Source organism: Mus musculus, chromosome 15 (genome assembly GCF_000001635.26).
Source record: "Mus musculus strain C57BL/6J chromosome 15, GRCm38.p6 C57BL/6J".
NCBI classification, from domain to species: Eukaryota; Metazoa; Chordata; class Mammalia; order Rodentia; family Muridae; genus Mus; species Mus musculus.
In genome coordinates this window covers 76,589,956-76,609,060 of record NC_000081.6, presented here as the reverse complement: position 1 = coordinate 76,609,060, position 19,105 = coordinate 76,589,956, and the positions used below count along the sequence as shown (strand labels likewise).

The window sequence follows — 19,105 nt, the reverse complement described above, 5'->3', positions numbered from 1 at the left end:
GATTTCTCTGTGTAGCCCAGAAAGATTTTTATTTTAAAAATTATGTAGGACTGGTGAGACATTACTCAGCAGTTAAGAGCACTGGCTGCTCTTCTGAAGATCGTGCATTCAAATCCCAGCGACCAGGTGGTGGCTCACAACCATCCGTAATGAGGTCTGACTCCATCTTCTGGTGCGTCTGAAGACAGCTACAGAGTACTTACATATAATAATAAGTAAATCTCTGGGGCTGGAGTAAGCAGAGGTTCTGGGTTCAATTCCCAGCAACCACATGATGGTTCACAACTATCTGTACAGCTATAGTGTATCATATACATAAAATAAATATTTAAAAAATTATGTATATATGTGCCAGCATGTCTGGGCAGCTTTCGTCCCAGGGCTTGGGAGGTAGACTCTGAATTCGAGGCTAGTTGGGTCTACAGAGTTTCAGGACAGCCAGGGCTATGTAGTTGAGACCTCATCTCAAAAATCAAGAAAAAGAAAAAAAAATAATTTCTTTTGCTTGCTTGTTTTTGTTTTTTGTTTTTGTTTTTGTTTTTTTTTAAGAAAAGTTTTCTCTGTATAACCATGGCTGTCCTGGAACTCACTTTGTAGACCAGGCTGGCCTCAAACTCAGAAATCTGCCTGCCTCTGCCTCTGCCTCCCAAGTGTTGGGATTAAAGGCTTACACCACCACTGCCCAGCCAACAAAATACTTTTTAAAAGAGATCTTTTTTTTTAAATTTTATTTTATTTTTATTAGGTATTTTCCTCGTTTACATTTTCAATGCTATCCCAAAAGTCCGCCATACCCACCCCCCCAATCCACTACCCACCCACTCTCCCGTTTTGGCCCTGGGGTTCCCCTGTACTGGGGCATATAAAGTTTGCAAGTCCAATGGGCCTCTCTTTGCAGTGATGGCCAACTAGGCCACCTTTTGATACATATGCAGCTAGAGTCAATTAAAAAGAGATCTTTAGTGTGATACAGGGGTGATCTACCACATCACCTCATCTACAGAGTGGGGTGGCGATATTGCATGTTTCTGTATCCTTTTCCAAGCCTATATACCCTTGTTTTATTTTCTGGGATTTAGCTAATGAGGCAAGTCTTGAAGGGTACAGAACAGAAGGAAGCAGAGGTCCAGCACCCTCCAGCTCTGTGACGAGGCTCATCAGTCCTTTTTTTTTTTCTTTCTTTCTTTCTTGTTTTTTTTTTTCGAGACGGGGTTTCTCTGTGTAGCCCTGGCTGTCCTGGAACTCACTCTGTAGACCAGGCTGGCCTTGAACTCAGAAATATGCCTGCCTCTCTCAAGTGCTGGGATAAAAGGCATGTGCCACCACGCTTGCTCGTCAGTTCTTATCAAGCTAGGCCACTAGGGGCCGCTCTTCGCTCGCAGCCACGGCGCGCAGGCGCAGATGCGAAGCGGCCCGGAACCCTGCTTCTCAACCACCTGGTCCTCTTAGAAGGCGGTCCGGGCAGGAAGCGCAGGCGCAGTACTTCGGAACCCGGTGGCTGGGTTGGCGCGCGCGGCCGGACCGAGTCCGCTGCCGTCCCTGTCCCCCGAGTCGGCGGCTCCGGCGTGACAGTGGCGGCGACATGTACGCGGTGTACAAGCAGGCGCACCCGCCCACCGGGCTGGAGTTTACCATGTACTGCAACTTCTTCAACAACAGTGAGCGCAACCTCGTGGTGGCCGGCACCTCGCAGCTCTATGTGTACCGCCTGAACCGCGACGCCGAGGTAGGCCGTGTCGAGGCAGTGCCGCAGTCATTCGGCAGGTTCCCCAGTGCAGGAGCTGAGGTTTGCCAAGGGTCTTTGGGCCCCAGAGCCAGTTCATCGCTGCCTCGTTGTTTGGCCTCATCCTACCCTGCCCGGACACCTCTGCCCGCGGTCTACTGCTTGTTCTTTGGAGATCGATTTTCAGGAGATTGTTGCACACCTTCCACGAGCTTAGCAGCAAAGACAAGCCAGTGAACCCTTGAGGGCGATGATTCTTTAGGAAGTCAATACTGCCACACACAGACGGCCACAGTGTCTCTCTAGGAGTAAGACCCAATGAAGGAGACTGGGTGTTTCTGTACAAAACAACCAGAGCTCTTTCTGAGATTGAGCAGATTTGTTGTGGAAGAACGTTTCTTCCTAAAGGAGCAAGGCTGGATGTTTCTCGGGGACAGACTATTGTCAGTAGATGTAGTAATGTGGAATGAATTCATCAGTACATTGATAACGGGGGTGTTTTGGTTGCTAGAGAGACAGCAAGCGGTTCAGGAAGCCCTCCCCCCCTCCCCCCAAAAAAAAGGCAATTTCCGTGGCTCTTTAATCCCAGTTCGATCCATTAATCCCAGGTGGAAGCAGACAGATTTCTGGGTGTTCCAGTTTAAACTATTTCCAAGCCATCTAGGGCTACATAGTGAACCTCTTGTCTAAAAACAAAGCAAAAAAGCCAAGAAGGCAGATGCTTTTTTTAAAAAATTAGACTTATTCATATTCATTTGTGTTTGCTTGTATATATGTATGTACACCATATGCATTCTTGGTGTCCATGGAGGTCAGCATTATGGATAGTTGTGCCATCAAGTGGGTCCTCTGTAAGAGCAACAAGTGCTTTTGATGGCTGTGCATTACTGCCAACATGCAGTTTACTGGGGTGGCAGAACTGGACAGGGAAATCTCACCTTCATAGAAGATGTGTTTTAAATAGACAAGGAAGTGTGGGGGAAGTATGTGGGAGTTAGGCAAAGGGGTTTCAAGGAAAGTTAAGTTTTTGTGGTAGAGGCTAAGGGAAGGAGGAAGGAAGGGAAAGAACGGGTAAGAAGTAACAGGGCAGGGCCTCCACAACACACTCTCCAAGCAGGAAGTTTTGGCAATGAAATAATCTTACCCAACTTATGTTGGAGAGAGGTCCAAGAAAGATGGTCAAGAAGTGGCTGTAGCCATTAGGCAAGATGGTGGCCTGGACCAGTGCAGCTATGACAGTTCAGGATTGATAGAGGTGGAGTTTGAAAGGAGCTCAAGGTAATGCCAAGAATCTGTCACTGTTCTGGGCAACAGGTCTGGATTTGGTCTTAGCAGTTACAGGGATGCTGTCACTATTCCCTGAGGTGGAGATGGCTGTTGGGGGTATAGAAGTGAGGTGACAGGAGCAGACAGTCACCTAAGAGTTGGGAGAAATGTGGCTGGGAGGATAACATTTTGGAAGTGGGCCCTGTGGCTCTACTCTTGAGTCTTAAATGACTGTGACAAAGTGGTGCAGGGACAGAGGCATTGGGGATGGTTGAGTCCTGTGGAGAATTGGTAGCAGAGGATCAGATAGCTGGTTGGAAGAAGACCTGTCCAGAGAGCAGCAAAGAATTGGAGCTGTGACTGGTAGAAAGCAAGAATTTTAAAGATTTGTTTTCAATTTTACTTGTTAGATTATTTTTGTGTCTATGAGTATCTGAAGTACTTGTGGTCATGTTTACAGATGGTTGTAAGCTGCCACATGGGTGCTGGGAACCGAATCTCCATCCTTTAGATGAGTGTTCTTTATTTAACCTCTGAGTCATCATTCTAGTCTCTGTTCTTTGTTTATTCTTTGAAGTGACTATTTTATGTGCATTGGTGTTTTGCCTGCATGTATTTGTCTGTGTGAGGGTGTTGGATCACCTCGAGTGGAGTTTTTTTGTTGTTTTTTTCGTTTGTTTGGTTTTTGTTTTTTTCAAGACAGGGTTTCTCTGTGTAGCCCTGGCTGTCCTGGAACTCACTCTGTAGAACAGGCTGGCCTCAAACTCAGAAATCCTCCTGCCTCTGCCTCCCAAGTACTGTGATTAAAGGCGTGCACCACCACTGCCTAGCTTGGAGTGGAGTTTTTAAGCAGCATGTAGATGCTAGGAGTTGAACCTGGGTCCTCTGGAAGAGCAGCCAGTGCTCTAAACTTCTGAGCCATCTCTCCAGCCATCTCCAATTCGTTGTTTTTATTTTTAGCTATCAGTGTGTGTTTTTGTTTGTGAGTATGTGCACACAAATGCAAATGTCCACAGGGGGCAGAGGCATGGCATCTCCCTGGAGCTGGAGTTATAGACGCTTGTGAGAAACCAAATATATGAGTGCTAGGAATGGTACTCATGTAGAGAACAAGGTGTTGGGGTTTTTGTTTGGTTTTTCAAGACAAGGTTTCTCTGTGTAGTCTGACTGTTCAGGAACTCACTTTGTAGTCCAGGCTGGCCTCAGACTCACAGAGATTTTTCTTGTCTCTACCTCCCGAGTGCTGGGCTTAGCAATAGCGAGGATTTTAAAGGTGAGGGAGAAAGCATCACACTGTGCATTGGGAATTAATGGGAATGATTGCATTTTTTGATGTTTGTGGAATATTCTAAAGACAGATCCTTGAAACAAAAGATGCAGTTTCTGCTTTCTGATCCTAGAACAGTATGGCTGCTCCTTTCCCACAGACTGAAGTATAAGATGACAGTAAGTGCAAGTGACAGAGGTCTCTATCCAGTCACAGATTCATGACAGTCTACCTGGGATAGATAGGCATGGTCCGCAAAGACACATAGTTTTGGAGAATCCAGAAGAAGCAGGCTGGTCTGTTGTCTGTCTTCTTCTGCTGGGCTCTGTTTAACTATTCTGGCAGCTCGATGCCTTAAGATTAGTCAGGCATCTTCCTAGCACTTAGGTTTCTAAGAGACCAAGGCTGAAGCTGACAGGCGCCATAAGAGGGAGTCCAGGAGGATATGGTGGCCTTGCTCCCTGTCCTTTAGAGCAGCCCCAGTGCATTTAAAGGGAAATGAGTCCTTTCCTGTGGCTTGTGCCTTTTCCTGGGAATCTAGTAGAAAATGCAGCCATGTGTTGTGGGGACACAGGCCTGGCACCTGGAGTTGGCAGCAAAGCTCAGGGCCCCTTTTCTGTCTTATTGTTATTGTTTTTGGGGGGAGTCTTGCCACGTAACTCAGACTGGACTGGAATGTAGAATCCTCCTGTCTTGACCTCCTGAGTAGTTGGGACATGCCTGTTACCACTTGGCTCTCATATGTCTTGTGTTATATATGATGGACCTTGAGCCACTTGGTCTCAGGTATAAGCCTATGGGTACACAGCTAAGCAAGTTGAGAGAGTATAGAGACTGTATGTAGCATTGGGGTAGGCTTCTGGGAAAGCTGGGAAAACTGTGGCTTCCCAGTGATGAGCCATGTGGATAGGATATGTGAATGTGAGTTGGCCCAGGATCACTGATGGCAGTGACCAGCCTTGGGTGATCTTACTGCACTTCAGATGGCTGTGTCCATGGGTGAGACAGAGCCACCTGCTGTGTGGCTTCTTACTGCTTTCTTTTCCATTCCAGGCTCTGACCAAGAATGATGGGAGCACAGGTGAGTATGCACATGATGGGGTGGTGACAGATGGCCTGGGGACAGGACCCAGCCCTGACTTGCTGATCCCTACTCTAGAGGGGAAGGCCCACCGAGAGAAACTAGAGCTGGTAGCCTCCTTCTCTTTTTTTGGCAATGTCATGTCCATGGCCAGTGTGCAGCTTGCAGGCGCCAAACGTGATGCCTTGCTTCTCAGTTTCAAAGACGCTAAGGTAAGTGGCGTGAGTCTGGCGGGAGGTCCTGGGCACAGTGGTGTTACACAGAGCAGTGCTGGGCTGGGATCTGTCAGTGTGTTTAAGGTTGGTATTGAATGGGCCATGCTTCTGACCTCCTGCCTCCAGCTGTCTGTGGTGGAGTATGACCCAGGCACTCATGACCTGAAGACCCTGTCTCTACACTACTTTGAGGAGCCTGAACTTCGGGTAAGCCAGCAGTGCCCCAGGCTAAACCTAGCAAGCCCCTCTTCCATTTCCCTTCTAGTGCCCCCGTGCTTCCCTCCAGTCCCCTGTAGCCCAACTGATGTCCCCTCTGCCACCAGGATGGGTTTGTGCAGAACGTGCATACGCCTCGTGTGCGGGTGGACCCTGACGGGCGCTGTGCAGCAATGCTCATCTATGGCACGAGGCTGGTAGTTCTGCCTTTCCGCAGAGAGAGCCTGGCTGAGGAACATGAGGGGCTCATGGGCGAAGGGTGAGTACTAAGCCGAGCTGGCTGTGGTTTAGAGGATCCAAGAGCCATGAGTTTTTTGCCCCATCACCTCCTTCTGCTGACATCTTTGATCTGTAGGCAGAGGTCTAGCTTCTTGCCCAGCTACATCATTGATGTACGGGCTCTGGATGAGAAACTACTCAACATCATTGACCTGCAGTTCCTGCATGGCTACTATGAGCCCACCCTGCTTATCCTGTTTGAGCCCAACCAGACTTGGCCAGGGTGAGGCTGTGGGGCCCTCTGCTGTGGGCCCCCAGGTGTCTTGCCTAGGTGGGGTGTTGGGGGGGGGGGAGGCTAGGGATGACTGGGTCACTGGCCTTGGGAGCAATGTGACTGCCTCTGGGTGACCTACCTGCTGCTCTAGGCGGGTGGCTGTGAGGCAGGACACGTGCTCCATTGTGGCTATCTCGCTGAACATCACACAGAAAGTCCATCCAGTCATCTGGTCCCTCACCAGCTTGCCTTTTGACTGTACCCAGGCCCTGGCTGTGCCCAAGCCCATAGGTGAGGGTATGGCTGTGTTGATTGGCAGTGGGGCTAGGGGGCAGCAATGAGCTGCTTACAGTGGTGTCTACCTCCAGGTGGGGTAGTGATCTTCGCTGTCAACTCACTGTTGTACCTGAACCAGAGTGTTCCCCCATATGGTGTGGCTCTCAATAGTCTCACCACAGGCACCACCGCTTTCCCATTGCGTAAGTGGGGTGCACTTTGGTCAAAGTGGGATGTGCCTGGTGCCAGGCAGGATGTGGTGAAGGCCAGGTATTCAGTTTACATGATCATGTTCCCCATAGGTACCCAAGAGGGTGTACGGATCACCCTAGACTGCGCACAGGCGGCCTTCATCTCTTATGACAAGATGGTCATCTCCCTCAAGGGTGGTGAGATGTGAGTCCACAGCCCGTGAGCCCTGAGCTCTGGGAAAGGCACACACTCTGCCTTCTCAGTACTTCTGTGGGTGCTGTGAGTGCCTGTACCCACTCAGTGCCCTTACCCCCACCCACAGTTATGTGCTGACCCTCATCACTGACGGCATGCGAAGTGTCCGAGCGTTTCACTTTGACAAGGCAGCTGCTAGTGTCCTTACCACCAGTGTAAGTAGGGAGAGGGGTGGGAGTGTTCTGGGTCCAGGTCTGGTTGTACCCTTAATCACACCTCTTCCTCAGATGGTCACAATGGAGCCCGGATACCTGTTCCTAGGCTCTCGCCTGGGCAATTCCCTCCTCCTCAAGTACACGGAGAAGCTGCAGGAGCCCCCAGCCAGCTCCGTCCGTGAGGCTGCTGACAAGGTAAGTGCCCACAATGTGGGTCCCTGGGCCTGTCCTGCCATGACCCCCATGTGTAAGACAGCCTCAGGGCTGACTGCTTACTCATTTCTCCTGCCTCACAGGAAGAGCCACCCTCAAAGAAGAAGCGAGTGGAGCCTGCAGTGGGCTGGACAGGTGAGAGGCTGGACTAGAACGAGCAGGGGAGGCTAGCGTCCATAGTTGGACTCAGTTGGACTCTGTCTGCTACAGGAGGCAAGACGGTGCCACAGGACGAGGTGGATGAAATTGAAGTTTATGGCAGTGAGGCCCAGTCAGGCACACAGCTGGCTACTTACTCTTTTGAGGTGAGACTGGGAAAGGCAGTGGGTATCCACTGCCTTCACCCTACCTGACCATTGCTGTGCCCACAGGTATGTGACAGCATGCTCAACATTGGACCCTGTGCCAACGCTGCTGTGGGCGAGCCTGCCTTCCTCTCTGAAGAGGTACCCAAGGGGCTGGAACTGTAGGTGTGGAGCCTAGAGGGTGGCTGGGAAGCTAGGTCCTCACCCCACTCTGTAGTTCCAGAATAGCCCTGAGCCAGACCTGGAGATTGTGGTTTGTTCCGGCTACGGGAAGAATGGGGCCCTGTCAGTGTTGCAGGTATGTGTGGGCGGGGCTAGCAGACTTCTGGCAGGACTGACTGAGCTGAGCCTCACTCCCACCCCATCTCCTTTCCAGAAGAGTATCCGGCCCCAGGTGGTGACAACCTTTGAACTTCCTGGCTGCTATGATATGTGGACAGTCATTGCTCCTGTGCGGAAAGAGGAGGTAGATGAGGCTGGGCTGGGGAGGAAACCCAGAAGGGGCAAAAAATTATACATTTAGCTCCTGGGGACACTGGGGTGCAGGTGGTTACAGTCGCACTGCCCTGGCCAGACCGTGGCCCCTGCCCTGATCTCTTTCCCCCTATCAGGAAGAAACCCCCAAAGCAGAGAGCACAGAGCAGGAGCCCAGTGCCCCGAAAGCAGAGGAGGATGGGCGAAGACATGGCTTCCTTATTCTTAGCCGGGAAGACTCAACCATGGTAAAAAAGTAGAATCTGGGAATGGGAACAGGGTCCCACAGGAAAGGACACCACTCACCTCTGTCACCATAGATCCTACAGACTGGCCAGGAGATCATGGAGCTGGACACCAGTGGTTTTGCCACTCAGGGTCCTACTGTCTTTGCTGGAAACATTGGGGACAATCGTTACATTGTTCAAGTCTCGCCACTGGGCATTCGCCTGTTGGAAGGCGGTAGGTAGGCAAGTGTGTGGGGGCTCGCAAGGCAGGCAGTCTGTGCCTGCACCTGACCTAACCACCTTGTCCACAGTGAATCAATTGCACTTCATCCCTGTGGACCTGGGCGCCCCCATCGTGCAGTGTGCCGTGGCTGATCCCTATGTGGTTATCATGAGTGCTGAGGGACACGTTACCATGTTCCTACTCAAGAGCGATTCCTATGGTGGCCGTCATCACCGCCTGGCACTACACAAGCCTCCACTGCATCATGTAGGCCCCCTACCCTGATGTCCCTGTCTTCCCACCGCCTGCCCCCTCCCCCTGCCTTCATCTGAACCCAATCCTTCTTCCTACAGCAGTCCAAGGTGATTGCTCTCTGCCTGTACCGCGATGTCAGTGGCATGTTCACCACTGAGAGCCGCCTGGGTGGGGCCCGTGATGAACTGGGTGGCCGAAGTGGCTCCGAGGCAGAAGGCCTGGGCTCAGAAACGAGGTAGGTAGGGACTGGCGTGTAAGGGGCCAGGGTCCCTATGACAGGCCATGATGTCGCTTATCTGCTGGGTCTCAGCCCCACAGTGGATGATGAGGAAGAGATGCTCTATGGGGACTCCAGTGCCCTCTTCAGTCCCAGCAAAGAGGAGGCCCGTAGGAGCAGCCAGCCACCGGCTGATCGTGACCCTGCACCCTTCAAGGCAGACCCCACTCACTGGTGCCTGCTGGTGCGGGAGAATGGCACCATGGAGGTAGGCACATTGCACGCTGCCGACAGCACTACTGCACAGAGCCTGTGCTTCCACTCCTGACCATTGCCTCTCTGCAGATCTACCAGCTCCCAGACTGGCGGCTGGTATTCCTAGTTAAGAACTTCCCCGTGGGGCAGCGGGTTCTGGTGGACAGTTCATTTGGACAGCCCACTACACAAGGTGAAGTCCGAAAGGAAGAAGCCACACGCCAGGGGGAGCTGCCTTTGGTTAAGGAGGTGTTGTTGGTTGCTCTGGGAAGCCGGCAGAGCAGGCCCTACCTGCTGGTAAGTACTTTCCTGCCTCCTGCCTCCCAGGGCCTTGCCCTCACCCCTTCCATCCCCCACATATATCCACCTTAACCAATCCTACTTGGATCCCCCAGGTACACGTGGACCAGGAGTTGCTTATCTATGAAGCCTTTCCCCATGACTCTCAGCTTGGCCAGGGAAATCTTAAAGTCCGTTTCAAAAAGGTGCCAGTGGCTAGACCCTTCTTAGACATGGGGTAGAAGGCTAGGCCAACGCTGTATGGAAGACCTAGCACTCACCGTCACCTCCAACAGGTCCCTCACAATATCAACTTCCGTGAAAAGAAGCCAAAGCCGTCCAAGAAGAAGGCCGAAGGTTGCAGCACTGAGGAGGGATCTGGAGGCCGGGGCCGTGTGGCACGTTTCCGCTACTTTGAGGATATTTATGGCTATTCGGGGGTACGCAGGTGGCTTGGTAAGGGCCTGGATTTGGGAATGGGGCCTATTCAAAGTGCACTCAAAAGTGCCTGTCTCCAGGTTTTCATCTGTGGACCCTCACCTCACTGGCTCCTGGTGACTGGCCGCGGAGCTCTGCGTCTGCACCCCATGGGCATTGATGGCCCCATTGACTCCTTTGCTCCTTTCCACAATGTGAACTGCCCCCGTGGTTTCCTGTACTTCAACAGACAGGTAGGGAGGCTTAATCTAGTTCCCTCCAATGCCACTGATACTGCCCTAGGCCAGAGCAGCTATGGAAGCAGAGGGCCAGGATAGTGGAGACTGGTGGGGCCAAGAGTCCAACTCTGGGTTCATCCTGGGAAGATTGAGAATGAGAGCCTTGGGGTGTGGAGGCCTGGCTGGTGGGGCCACTGTCACTTGGGGTACACCCTGAATTCTTTGCTCTGGTGTAGCCTCAGCCTTTGTTCCAGAGTCAGGCTGGGCTGGCGTTACCTTTGTTCTGCCTCTAAGCTTCTGTATGGCTTGTGGCAGGCACATGCCTGAGTCTTTAACCATCTGTGCCATCCAGATGGCAGCAGTGATTAAGACCCTGAGGGGGCGGTACTTTCCAGGGGCTAATGACACAGAACTGTTGGTAAATGATGGCCTGGGTCACTGACATTGGCTCGTTACCTATTTATCACTGACTTACTATTGTGTTCAGTTCCTGGGGTCCTCCTTGCTGGCTGCCTCCAAATGTCTTCTGGCCTTGGCCTTCCCTGCCCTGTGCTGTTGCACCCCAACATGAAGTGAGCCTGGGCAGTCAAAGCTACTAAAGCTTTATCTTCTCCAGGCAACTGTCCAATATATCAGACCTGATGTCCCATTGCCACAGAGCTAAAGAACATTTTGGGAGGCCTAAGTTCATCGCTAACCTGACTCTGCTGCTCACTGCACCCTAGGGGGAGCTGAGGATCAGCGTCCTGCCTGCCTACCTGTCCTACGATGCCCCATGGCCTGTCAGGAAGATCCCACTCCGATGCACAGCCCACTATGTGGCCTACCATGTGGAATCCAAGGTCTGTCCTTCTCCTACGTCCCCCAGGCACCTTCTGAGCCTGGCCTCTGGAATGTGACCCCCTCTAACACCACAGGTCTATGCTGTGGCCACTAGTACCAACACACCTTGCACTAGGATCCCACGCATGACTGGCGAGGAAAAAGAATTCGAGGCCATTGAGAGAGGTATGTGACACTTGAGGTAGAGTGGGTAGAGCTTGGCAGTACACTGTGTACAAGGTGACTCACTGTCCTTGCCCTGCAGACGACAGATACATCCACCCCCAGCAAGAAGCCTTCTCCATCCAGCTCATCTCCCCGGTCAGCTGGGAGGCCATTCCCAATGCCAGGTAAGGGTGAATCTAGCAGGAGCTGCCGTTTGCTCGGAGGTGGGAAGTGCTGACACAGCCTGGCTTCGTGCAGGATCGAGCTAGAGGAATGGGAGCATGTCACGTGCATGAAGACAGTGTCACTGCGCAGTGAGGAGACCGTGTCAGGCCTAAAGGGCTATGTGGCTGCTGGGACCTGCCTCATGCAGGGGGAGGAGGTCACGTGCCGTGGGCGGGTAAGGGCGTGAGTTTGGGCGGGGGGGCGGGGGGGGGGGGGCAAGTAGCCCCGAGTGGGCCATCTCCATACGTCCCCTTGCCCTTCCAGATCCTGATCATGGATGTGATTGAAGTGGTGCCTGAGCCTGGGCAGCCCCTGACCAAGAACAAATTCAAGGTCCTGTATGAGAAGGAGCAGAAAGGGCCCGTGACTGCGCTGTGCCACTGCAATGGCCACCTGGTGTCGGCCATTGGCCAAAAAGTGTGTGACCTCTCCCCTCCCCTCCCCCCCCTCCCCTCCCCCAGGGGCTGGTCTGCCTGCCGCAGCCGCTCTGCTCACTGCCTCCTGCCCTACAGATCTTCCTGTGGAGCCTGCGGGCTAGCGAGCTGACCGGCATGGCCTTCATCGACACCCAGCTGTACATCCACCAGATGATCAGTGTCAAGAACTTCATCCTGGCAGCAGACGTCATGAAGAGCATCTCACTGCTGCGTTACCAAGAGGAGAGCAAGACGCTGAGCCTGGTGTCCCGGGTACTCGCAGGGCCAGGCGTGCTGGTGGGCGCCAGTGCACGGCCTGCCCTGACACTGTCCTTCCCTTTCCCAGGATGCCAAGCCTTTGGAGGTATACAGCGTGGACTTCATGGTGGACAATGCCCAACTGGGCTTCTTGGGTGAGTATGTGGGTCCTTAGGAGGTTACACTAGTGAGGTACGGCTAGCTGAGGCTAACTCTGGGTCTCTGTTCATCAGTGTCTGACCGAGACCGCAATCTTATGGTGTATATGTATCTGCCAGAAGGTGAGTGGTTCCTCTCTGACCTCTTCCTGGGCTGGGTACCAAGCAGTGGGTTGGTCATGACCTGAGTTCCTGTGTCCAGCCAAAGAGAGTTTTGGGGGCATGCGCCTGCTACGCAGAGCGGATTTCCATGTGGGTGCCCACGTGAATACGTTCTGGAGGACCCCGTGCCGAGGTGCTGCCGAGGGCCCCAGCAAGAAGTCAGTCGTGTGGGAAAACAAGCATATCACATGGTTTGGTGAGTGCTGGGGCAGGAGTGTTTAGGGATGGGAGGGTCAGCCTGGCTCACACAGCATCTCCTCAGCAACCCTTGACGGTGGCATTGGGCTCCTGCTGCCCATGCAAGAAAAGACATACCGACGCTTGCTGATGCTGCAGAATGCACTGACGACCATGCTACCCCACCACGCTGGCCTCAACCCCCGCGCCTTCCGGTGAGTGCGCCCCTTCCCCGGTCTCACCCTGTACTCCACATGTGCCCTGACCTGTTATGTCTACCACCCCAGAATGTTGCACGTAGACCGGCGCATCTTGCAGAATGCTGTGCGCAACGTCCTTGATGGGGAACTGCTAAACCGCTACCTATACCTCAGCACCATGGAGCGCAGTGAGCTGGCCAAGAAGATAGGTACCACGCCTGACATTGTGAGTAACGCCCTCGCCCTCGGCCTCGCCCTCACCACCCTTCCTGTCTACACCTTTACCTCTCCATCACCCACAGATCCTGGATGACTTGCTGGAGACAGACCGGGTCACGGCTCACTTCTAACTCTAGGATGCTGCTCTGGTGTTGTACACTTCCCTCTACCCATTTTGTATAAAACACAAAGAAAACGATTTCTTTCAGACGAGTGTGTGGTCATTGTGTTTAAGAACCCCGTAGTGTATCCCCCATTGCAGGCCCCAGGTTGTAGGTATCTACACTGGAGCCTGTGCAGTGTGGCCATGCAGGATGGAAACTCTGCTCGCCCCGGCAGCCTTGCAGTCATTCTGGCTCAGGGAACTACATCTCCAGGTACTGATAGACCTCCTCGGCCTCAGCCTTGGGGGCAAAGCCCAGGCGGACCAGAACACGCAGCATGAGGGCGGTGAGCCGCATGGCTAGGATTTCCAGCCTGGAGGACAGGTTGAAGGGTCATCAGTAGGTTGATGGGGAGCAGACCCAGGCCAGCCACCCATCCAGCCCCCTCGATCACTCACCTCAGGGCCATCTCAAACTTTAATGCCTCCCAGAGGACCTTGATGTGGCGCAGGAGGCTGCTGCCGTAAATGCCTTGGTACGCTGCACCCACCAGGCGGCTCCAACCCCAGACAGCACTGCATCAGATACACACATCAGCCCGCTAGCCTGCTGAAGCACCTCCCGCCTTCCCCTTGGGTCACCAACCTCTTGGCCATGAGGAAGTAGCGGTCGACAGGGGTGCCCAGGTTCGAGTTGATGGCGCGCACTGTGTTGATGTTTCGCAGCACTAGCAGCATAGGCCGTGGCAATGCCTTGAGCACTTCCATTATGCCATCAAAGTGTTCACGGGCCATGTCCTGCATGTAGGCCGCCTCCTCCCGGCTGATCAGGTGGGAACCCCACAGTTGGCCCAGGCGTACTGGTCGCTGCATGAGCACCTCAGAGAAGAGCATGTAGTCTGTGGGAAAGGCAGGGGCTCCTGGGTTGCTGCCCACTGGCAGGCTTCTGCCTGTCCACCCTGGCAAACACCTACCTTGGACCCCAAGTGCAGCTGCATGTTTCTTCATTGCAGCATTGTCCCTCAGGATGATGGCCCGCCACAGCTGGCAGAGGGAGGATCGGTCCCTGCAGGAAGGCCTTGCTATAAGCTCCAAGCTCTAAGCTTCAGGAAGAGGGGCCCAAGTGAGGCCCGCTCCCCTTCTGCCCGGCCCCGGCTTACTTCTCGTCCAGGAACTGGTAGAGCCCGTGGTCCAGGAGCACCAGCTCTGCCTTTCCATCTGGACCTTTCCGCACCAGAACTAGGGACACAGCAAGTCAGCTCCAGCCACCCCTCTGGGACCCCACCCTGGGGGCTTTCCTACCATTGCCAGGGTGGGGGTCAGAGTGAATGAAGCCAGTGTGGAAGATCTGTTCAGCAAAGGTCTGGATCAGCTTCTTTGCTACCTGGGGAGACGATGGCAAGTGTGTGTCAGGATCCATCGCCTGCCCGGCATCCACTGTCCTGCCCCAACACGTGGTACTCACATCCTGCACTGCCAGCCCCTGACTCTTGATGCCCTCCATGTCATTCACCTTACAGCCATTACAGAAGTCAGCTGTCAGCACCCGCTGGGAGAGAGTGAGAGGCTGAGTGAGCTCAGCAGAGAGTGTGCTGCCCTACCCTCAGGGAAAGCTCTACCCAGCCCACCTTGCTGGACCTGTCCCAGTGCACCCGAGGGATAACAACATAGTGGAAGTGCTTTAGCTCCTGAGCACAGCGCTCAGCATTTCGGCCCTCATTCTCGAAGTCCAGCTCCTGGACCAGGGTCCCCTTCAGGTCCTAGAGGTTATATATGGACAGATGATCGGTCAGGTCCAGGTTTAGCATTTACAACTAGCTGCCAAACCCCCGCCCACCTGCCCGCCATGGGTGGCGCCCACCTGTAGGACCCAGCTGAAGCCGAAGCTGGGGTGCATGAGCTCCACGAGCCGCAGCAGGAGCTCCAAGGTCTGCACGTCTCCGTCAAAGCGGTCTCGTAGGTCAATGTACTGTACCTGCAGTAGGCCAGGGGACACTGAAACCCAGGCTCACTACTGACCCAGGATCCATCTAATGTGCAGCACCATAGATACCTTTACAGCTACATCAGTGCCATCGTGTAGCTTGGCACGGTGCACCTGAGCCAGGCTTGCAGCAGCCATCGGCTCATAGTCAAACTCCTGGAAGAGTTCATTAGGGAGTGCCTGGAAGTCTTCAAGGAACAACTCATCCACCTGGCAAGAATGTGTGTTAGGCGTCATTGCAGGGCTGCTGAAGTAGCCCCGCTTACCCCTATCCTCCTTCCCATTAGCTGGGCTCACCTCCCGGAAGCCCCGAGTGAGGGCCTTGTCCTCCAGCACACGCAGCGTCTGGATGTACTCTGTCGGCAGCAGGTGGTTGAAGGAGCACAGCCCTTGGCCCAGTTTCACATAGAGGCCCCCGTTGCGGATGGCTCCAGCCACCAGGGTGTCAGCCGCACGCTGGTGACAGGCAGACATGATCTCCACATACTTCGGGCTGTTCTGACCACAGGCATAGAGGAGAGGCTGGGGACAGGTGGCCAGCCACTCCACGGTCCTCCCAGAACCCAGCACCTCCAGTGTTGCTCTCACCCCACCATGTGCTCAGGATATGAGAACAAACCTCTTCCACTCCTCGAAGGACAACGTTTGTGCACCACCAGTAGTCCGTGGAGATGAACAAACCAATCTTCACAGACCTGCAGGCAGAAGCAGCGTAAGCCCCGGGCAGGTTGAGGCATAGGTTGGTCCTTGTGGGACCCTCTGCTCTAAGCCCAAAATCTGGTCTCTCCCATCAGCTCTTATGTGCAAAGTGACACTGGGCTAAAGTTAACCTCTAGTAACTTGGGTCCTTGTGAGCTCAGGATACTACCCTACTACTCAGTGACAGTATCCTGAAGGTGCCCAGACCCATTGCGGAGTGCCAGAGGGGAGAGGGATGAGAACGGTGAGAAGAGGGAGCAGTGATGAGTGTGGCAGCAGCCTAATCCCAGAAGGTCACTTGGCAAAAGGGAGAAAGAAAACTGATCTCTAGGAACCAGGGAAGGGCTGGGGAGATGGATCAACAGGTAAGGAAGGGCCTTTGCCACCGAGTTCTGTTGACCAGAATTCAATCTCCAAACCCATGTGGTGAATCAGCTCCCCAGATTCGTCTTCTGACCTTCACATGTATACACCTCGGGGCATTTTTACACATACACCATAAATAAATAAATGTAAAAAATAAGGGAAAAGCCACAGAAGCTGATTACCCACTACTGAGAACTAAGAGCATCCCACTGGCATCCCGTAGACTAAAATGGGCAGCCTTGACCTGCAGGAGGACTCAGGAGCCCAGCTGAAGGGATCTTACAAGGTGGGAGGGCACAAAGCCAAGCTCCTGGGATAGCCTCAGTAGGGTCCCACTTCTGGCTATTCCATCACAGGAAAGCTCATAACCAAAAAGGTGGCAGGTCGCACTGACCTGACGTAAAAGGGCTCCTCCTTTCTGGGATACCTCTTCCTCCCCTAGCTATGGAAGCAAGAAAGAAGTCAACCTATACCCAGAAACTGTGAAACTCCATAAACCAGATCTTCCTACTCAGCCCAGCAGTACTCAGAAGGCAAGCAGGACTCTATACTGCAGAATTGCTACTGACTGAGCAAAGAAGACAAGGATGTTCTGAGCTCCCACTTGGAATATCCTTCTCTAGGCAGTGTAGACCTAAAGTTTTTTAGTACTTCAAGGTAAGGACAGTGGTGACACCCACAGCAACTGAGGGTGGCCATGTCAGAAACACAATGGGAAGAAACAAGATGGTGACTGAGAGGGAGTATCTACTTGATGTCCAGCCCGTCTCTTCTCCAGGGCTGGACATCAACAGGTCAATATGAGATGTGTGCATTTACAACACAGTCCCAGGTCTCGACTCCATTGCAAATAGCAGCTCTGAAGCTGGGCAGAGAACGACCAGTATGAGCCTGGAGTTCAATGTCCTATACTACTAATGCCACGAAGGGAGAAAAAAAGCCCTAAAAAGGGGGTAGAGTGAAAGGTCACGGGAAGGCTTGTGGTGCAATCTGGGTGTAGACGTAAGTGATAACACTTGGAAAGGACAACAACAACAGTCCAGAATAGTCTTTGCAGCAGAACAAGCACAGGCAACACACTGAATGAAACAGCTATCTTAGTCCAGACTCGTGTAAATAATCAATCTACAAATGGTAGAAAGGAAACGTCTTTATAGGAAGATGCCAAATAGTCAATGGTGAAAAGTGACTGAAGTAGAAAAATCGCCATCGCTACTTCACCCAGAATGTATCGCTGAGAGACACCATCACAAAGCTATCACTTTACTGTTCGTAAAGTCAAATACTGAGGTGACAGAAAAGAAAGGCTGGACTCGGCTGAGTGTGGTAGCGTAGGTCTTGATTCCCAGCACTCAGGAAGCAGGAGTCTCTGTGAGTTCGAGGTCAGCCTGGTCTACAGAGGAAGTTCCAGGACAGCCAGGCTGTTATACAGAGAAACCCTGTCTGAGAAAAACAAAACAACAACAAACAACAACAAAAACTGTTGGATTTAAGGAACAAACGGAGGTCACGTGTCACTAGGCTGGACGTGGAAAAATCTAAAGTATAGTACGTCTATGTTTTTCTAGCCAGAAGAGCAGTAGGTACATGAGGTAGACTTGACTGGAGGACATAGTGGGCAAACCCACCACAAAGAAAGCTAGACACTAACTATTCCAACCTCTGGCCCACAACCCCAGGGGTCCCTCTGCAGTGAACATGGTCCAGGCAGTCTCCTCTGACGAACTTTTATTTACCCAGCAGACAGCTGTTCAAGGGGCCCTGCCACAGGGACCGGGGACCACAAGGAAGAGAGAGGCAAGCAGATCTCTGTGAGTTCAAGACCAGCCAGAAAAAAAAGGGGTGGGGGTGGGAATTCATAATCTCTCTGAGTCCTGAATGCCAGAATACACTCCCACTCCTGGCAACTCATCTGTGTTTACAGTAGTTATATACAAGAATACCCTTGTTTACAGAAAGTGTGCGCTAAGGCATTAAGAGTGGAATAACAGAACACTGACACTTATTCTGACACTGCCTTTGTTTGTTTTGAGACAGGAGTTTACTATGTGGCACTGGCTGGTCTGAAGCTCACTGTGCAGACCAGGCTGGTGTCAACCACAAAGACTGCTCGGCCTCATAAATGCTGGGATTGAAGGTGTGCACCGCCACACTCGGCCATTTCCGGATATTTGAAATAACTTCAAGACAGAAAAGGAAGTAGAGCCTGTCAGCAGCGTACCTCAAATCCCCTGGACTCAGTGCTGAAGTAGGAGGACCACAAGGTCTGTAAACAACTTAACAATGCTGACTCAGATGTCTAAAAGGAAACTGGGTGTAGTGATGTGTGTGCGCCTTTACTCGCAGCACCTGGGAGACCAGGGGCAGAAGAATCTGGTCTAATGTACTTAAGTTCTAGGCCTGCCAGAGCTACACAGTAAAACCAAAACCAAAAAGGGGAAAGAGCTCAAGGCTCTGCTATGGAGAAAACTCTTGCCCCAGGTAGTCGCAGGGTTCCTCCACCTCTGCCCCTCTGTCCTTATAAGTCAGTCTGCCTCCAGCTTTGTTCATGGTGAGCCACCCTGAGCTATTCCCCAGCTCACTCCTCCCTTAGGCTCCTCCCAACTGCCGTTCTGTGTTTTGTGGGGCCTGCACCCAGCTAAAGATGCTCCCTAGGCCTTCCTGGCCTGGTCCCTGGCAAGGCTTCCAAATAAAAGAACCTGGAGATCCAGGAAAAACAATGTTCGGCTGTACTCTCAGCGCCTGGCCAAGGCCCAGTGTGGCCCCTAGCACTGAACTGTGAAGCTGGTTTCCCATTAGTGAGAGTGGGCTGCACACGAGCAGCTGCCAGGGCTCTGCAAGGGCCCTACCCAGTGCATCGACGGCAGCAGAATCTGGGTAAGGATGTTAAGTTCTGAGAACTCAGGGC

The 19,105-nt window shown here is 52.8% G+C and overlaps 2 protein-coding genes across 8 annotated transcripts in view; one reads left to right on the top strand and one right to left on the bottom strand.

Annotated features, from left to right (window-relative positions):
* The first annotated feature begins 1,399 nt into the window (after positions 1-1,399).
* Positions 1,400-13,253, top strand: Cpsf1 (cleavage and polyadenylation specific factor 1). 6 transcript variants are annotated; one of them, XM_006521602.2, is made up of 37 exons: positions 1,450-1,726; positions 5,310-5,337; positions 5,492-5,549; positions 5,679-5,759; positions 5,876-6,027; positions 6,124-6,270; positions 6,413-6,552; positions 6,630-6,740; positions 6,840-6,933; positions 7,052-7,139; positions 7,212-7,334; positions 7,436-7,487; positions 7,563-7,657; positions 7,724-7,798; positions 7,875-7,955; positions 8,034-8,123; positions 8,269-8,379; positions 8,452-8,593; positions 8,670-8,848; positions 8,935-9,071; positions 9,147-9,321; positions 9,399-9,605; positions 9,704-9,793; positions 9,884-10,027; positions 10,106-10,258; positions 10,969-11,085; positions 11,161-11,251; positions 11,331-11,415; positions 11,489-11,630; positions 11,720-11,872; positions 11,968-12,144; positions 12,218-12,284; positions 12,363-12,410; positions 12,490-12,645; positions 12,712-12,841; positions 12,914-13,052; positions 13,154-13,253. In XM_006521602.2, the coding sequence occupies exons 5-37, from the start codon at positions 5,942-5,944 to the stop codon at positions 13,226-13,228; spliced, it is 3,900 nt and encodes a 1,299-aa protein (XP_006521665.1). In that variant the 5' UTR covers positions 1,450-1,726; positions 5,310-5,337; positions 5,492-5,549; positions 5,679-5,759; positions 5,876-5,941; the 3' UTR covers positions 13,229-13,253. The 6 variants fall into 6 exon arrangements, 5 of the variants coding, with proteins under 5 accessions (XP_006521665.1, XP_030104713.1, NP_001348414.1 ...); XM_030248853.1 differs by having other exon boundaries at positions 5,416-5,549; positions 6,474-6,552; NM_001361485.1 differs by having other exon boundaries at positions 1,470-1,726; positions 13,129-13,253.
* The window catches only part of Adck5 (aarF domain containing kinase 5), a 19,454-nt gene continuing 13,597 nt past the window's right edge, over positions 13,249-19,105 (bottom strand). Inside the window, exons 4-15 of one of the 2 annotated variants that reach the window (NR_073123.1) lie at positions 15,752-15,827; positions 15,430-15,625; positions 15,202-15,342; positions 15,010-15,123; positions 14,777-14,908; positions 14,614-14,697; positions 14,451-14,532; positions 14,309-14,387; positions 14,123-14,214; positions 13,795-14,047; positions 13,608-13,724; positions 13,249-13,522 (exon numbers count right to left, since the gene is read on the bottom strand). Coding sequence is in view for 1 of the 2 variants with exons in the window: in NM_172960.3 (NP_766548.2) it covers positions 13,411-13,522; positions 13,608-13,724; positions 13,795-14,047; positions 14,123-14,214; positions 14,309-14,387; positions 14,451-14,532; positions 14,614-14,697; positions 14,777-14,908; positions 15,010-15,123; positions 15,202-15,342; positions 15,430-15,630; positions 15,752-15,827 (1,483 nt within the window). In the remaining variant the exon portion in view is untranslated. Of the gene's footprint in view, positions 13,523-13,607; positions 13,725-13,794; positions 14,048-14,122; positions 14,215-14,308; positions 14,388-14,450; positions 14,533-14,613; positions 14,698-14,776; positions 14,909-15,009; positions 15,124-15,201; positions 15,343-15,429; positions 15,631-15,751; positions 15,828-19,105 lie in introns of both variants that reach the window. The other variant, NM_172960.3, reaches the window with a different exon arrangement.

Bases quoted from the DNA above. Each gene is read 5' to 3' on its own strand.
- Cpsf1 (NM_001164173.1), top strand. From the start codon at position 1,583: ATGTACGCGGTGTACAAGCAGGCGCACCCGCCCACCGGGCTGGAGTTT. The intron at 7,799-7,874 runs GTACCCAAGGGG...CCCACTCTGTAG, and splicing joins CTGCCTTCCTCTCTGAAGAG to TTCCAGAATAGCCCTGAGCC. The intron at 12,145-12,217 runs GTACTCGCAGGG...TCCCTTTCCCAG, and splicing joins CGCTGAGCCTGGTGTCCCGG to GATGCCAAGCCTTTGGAGGT.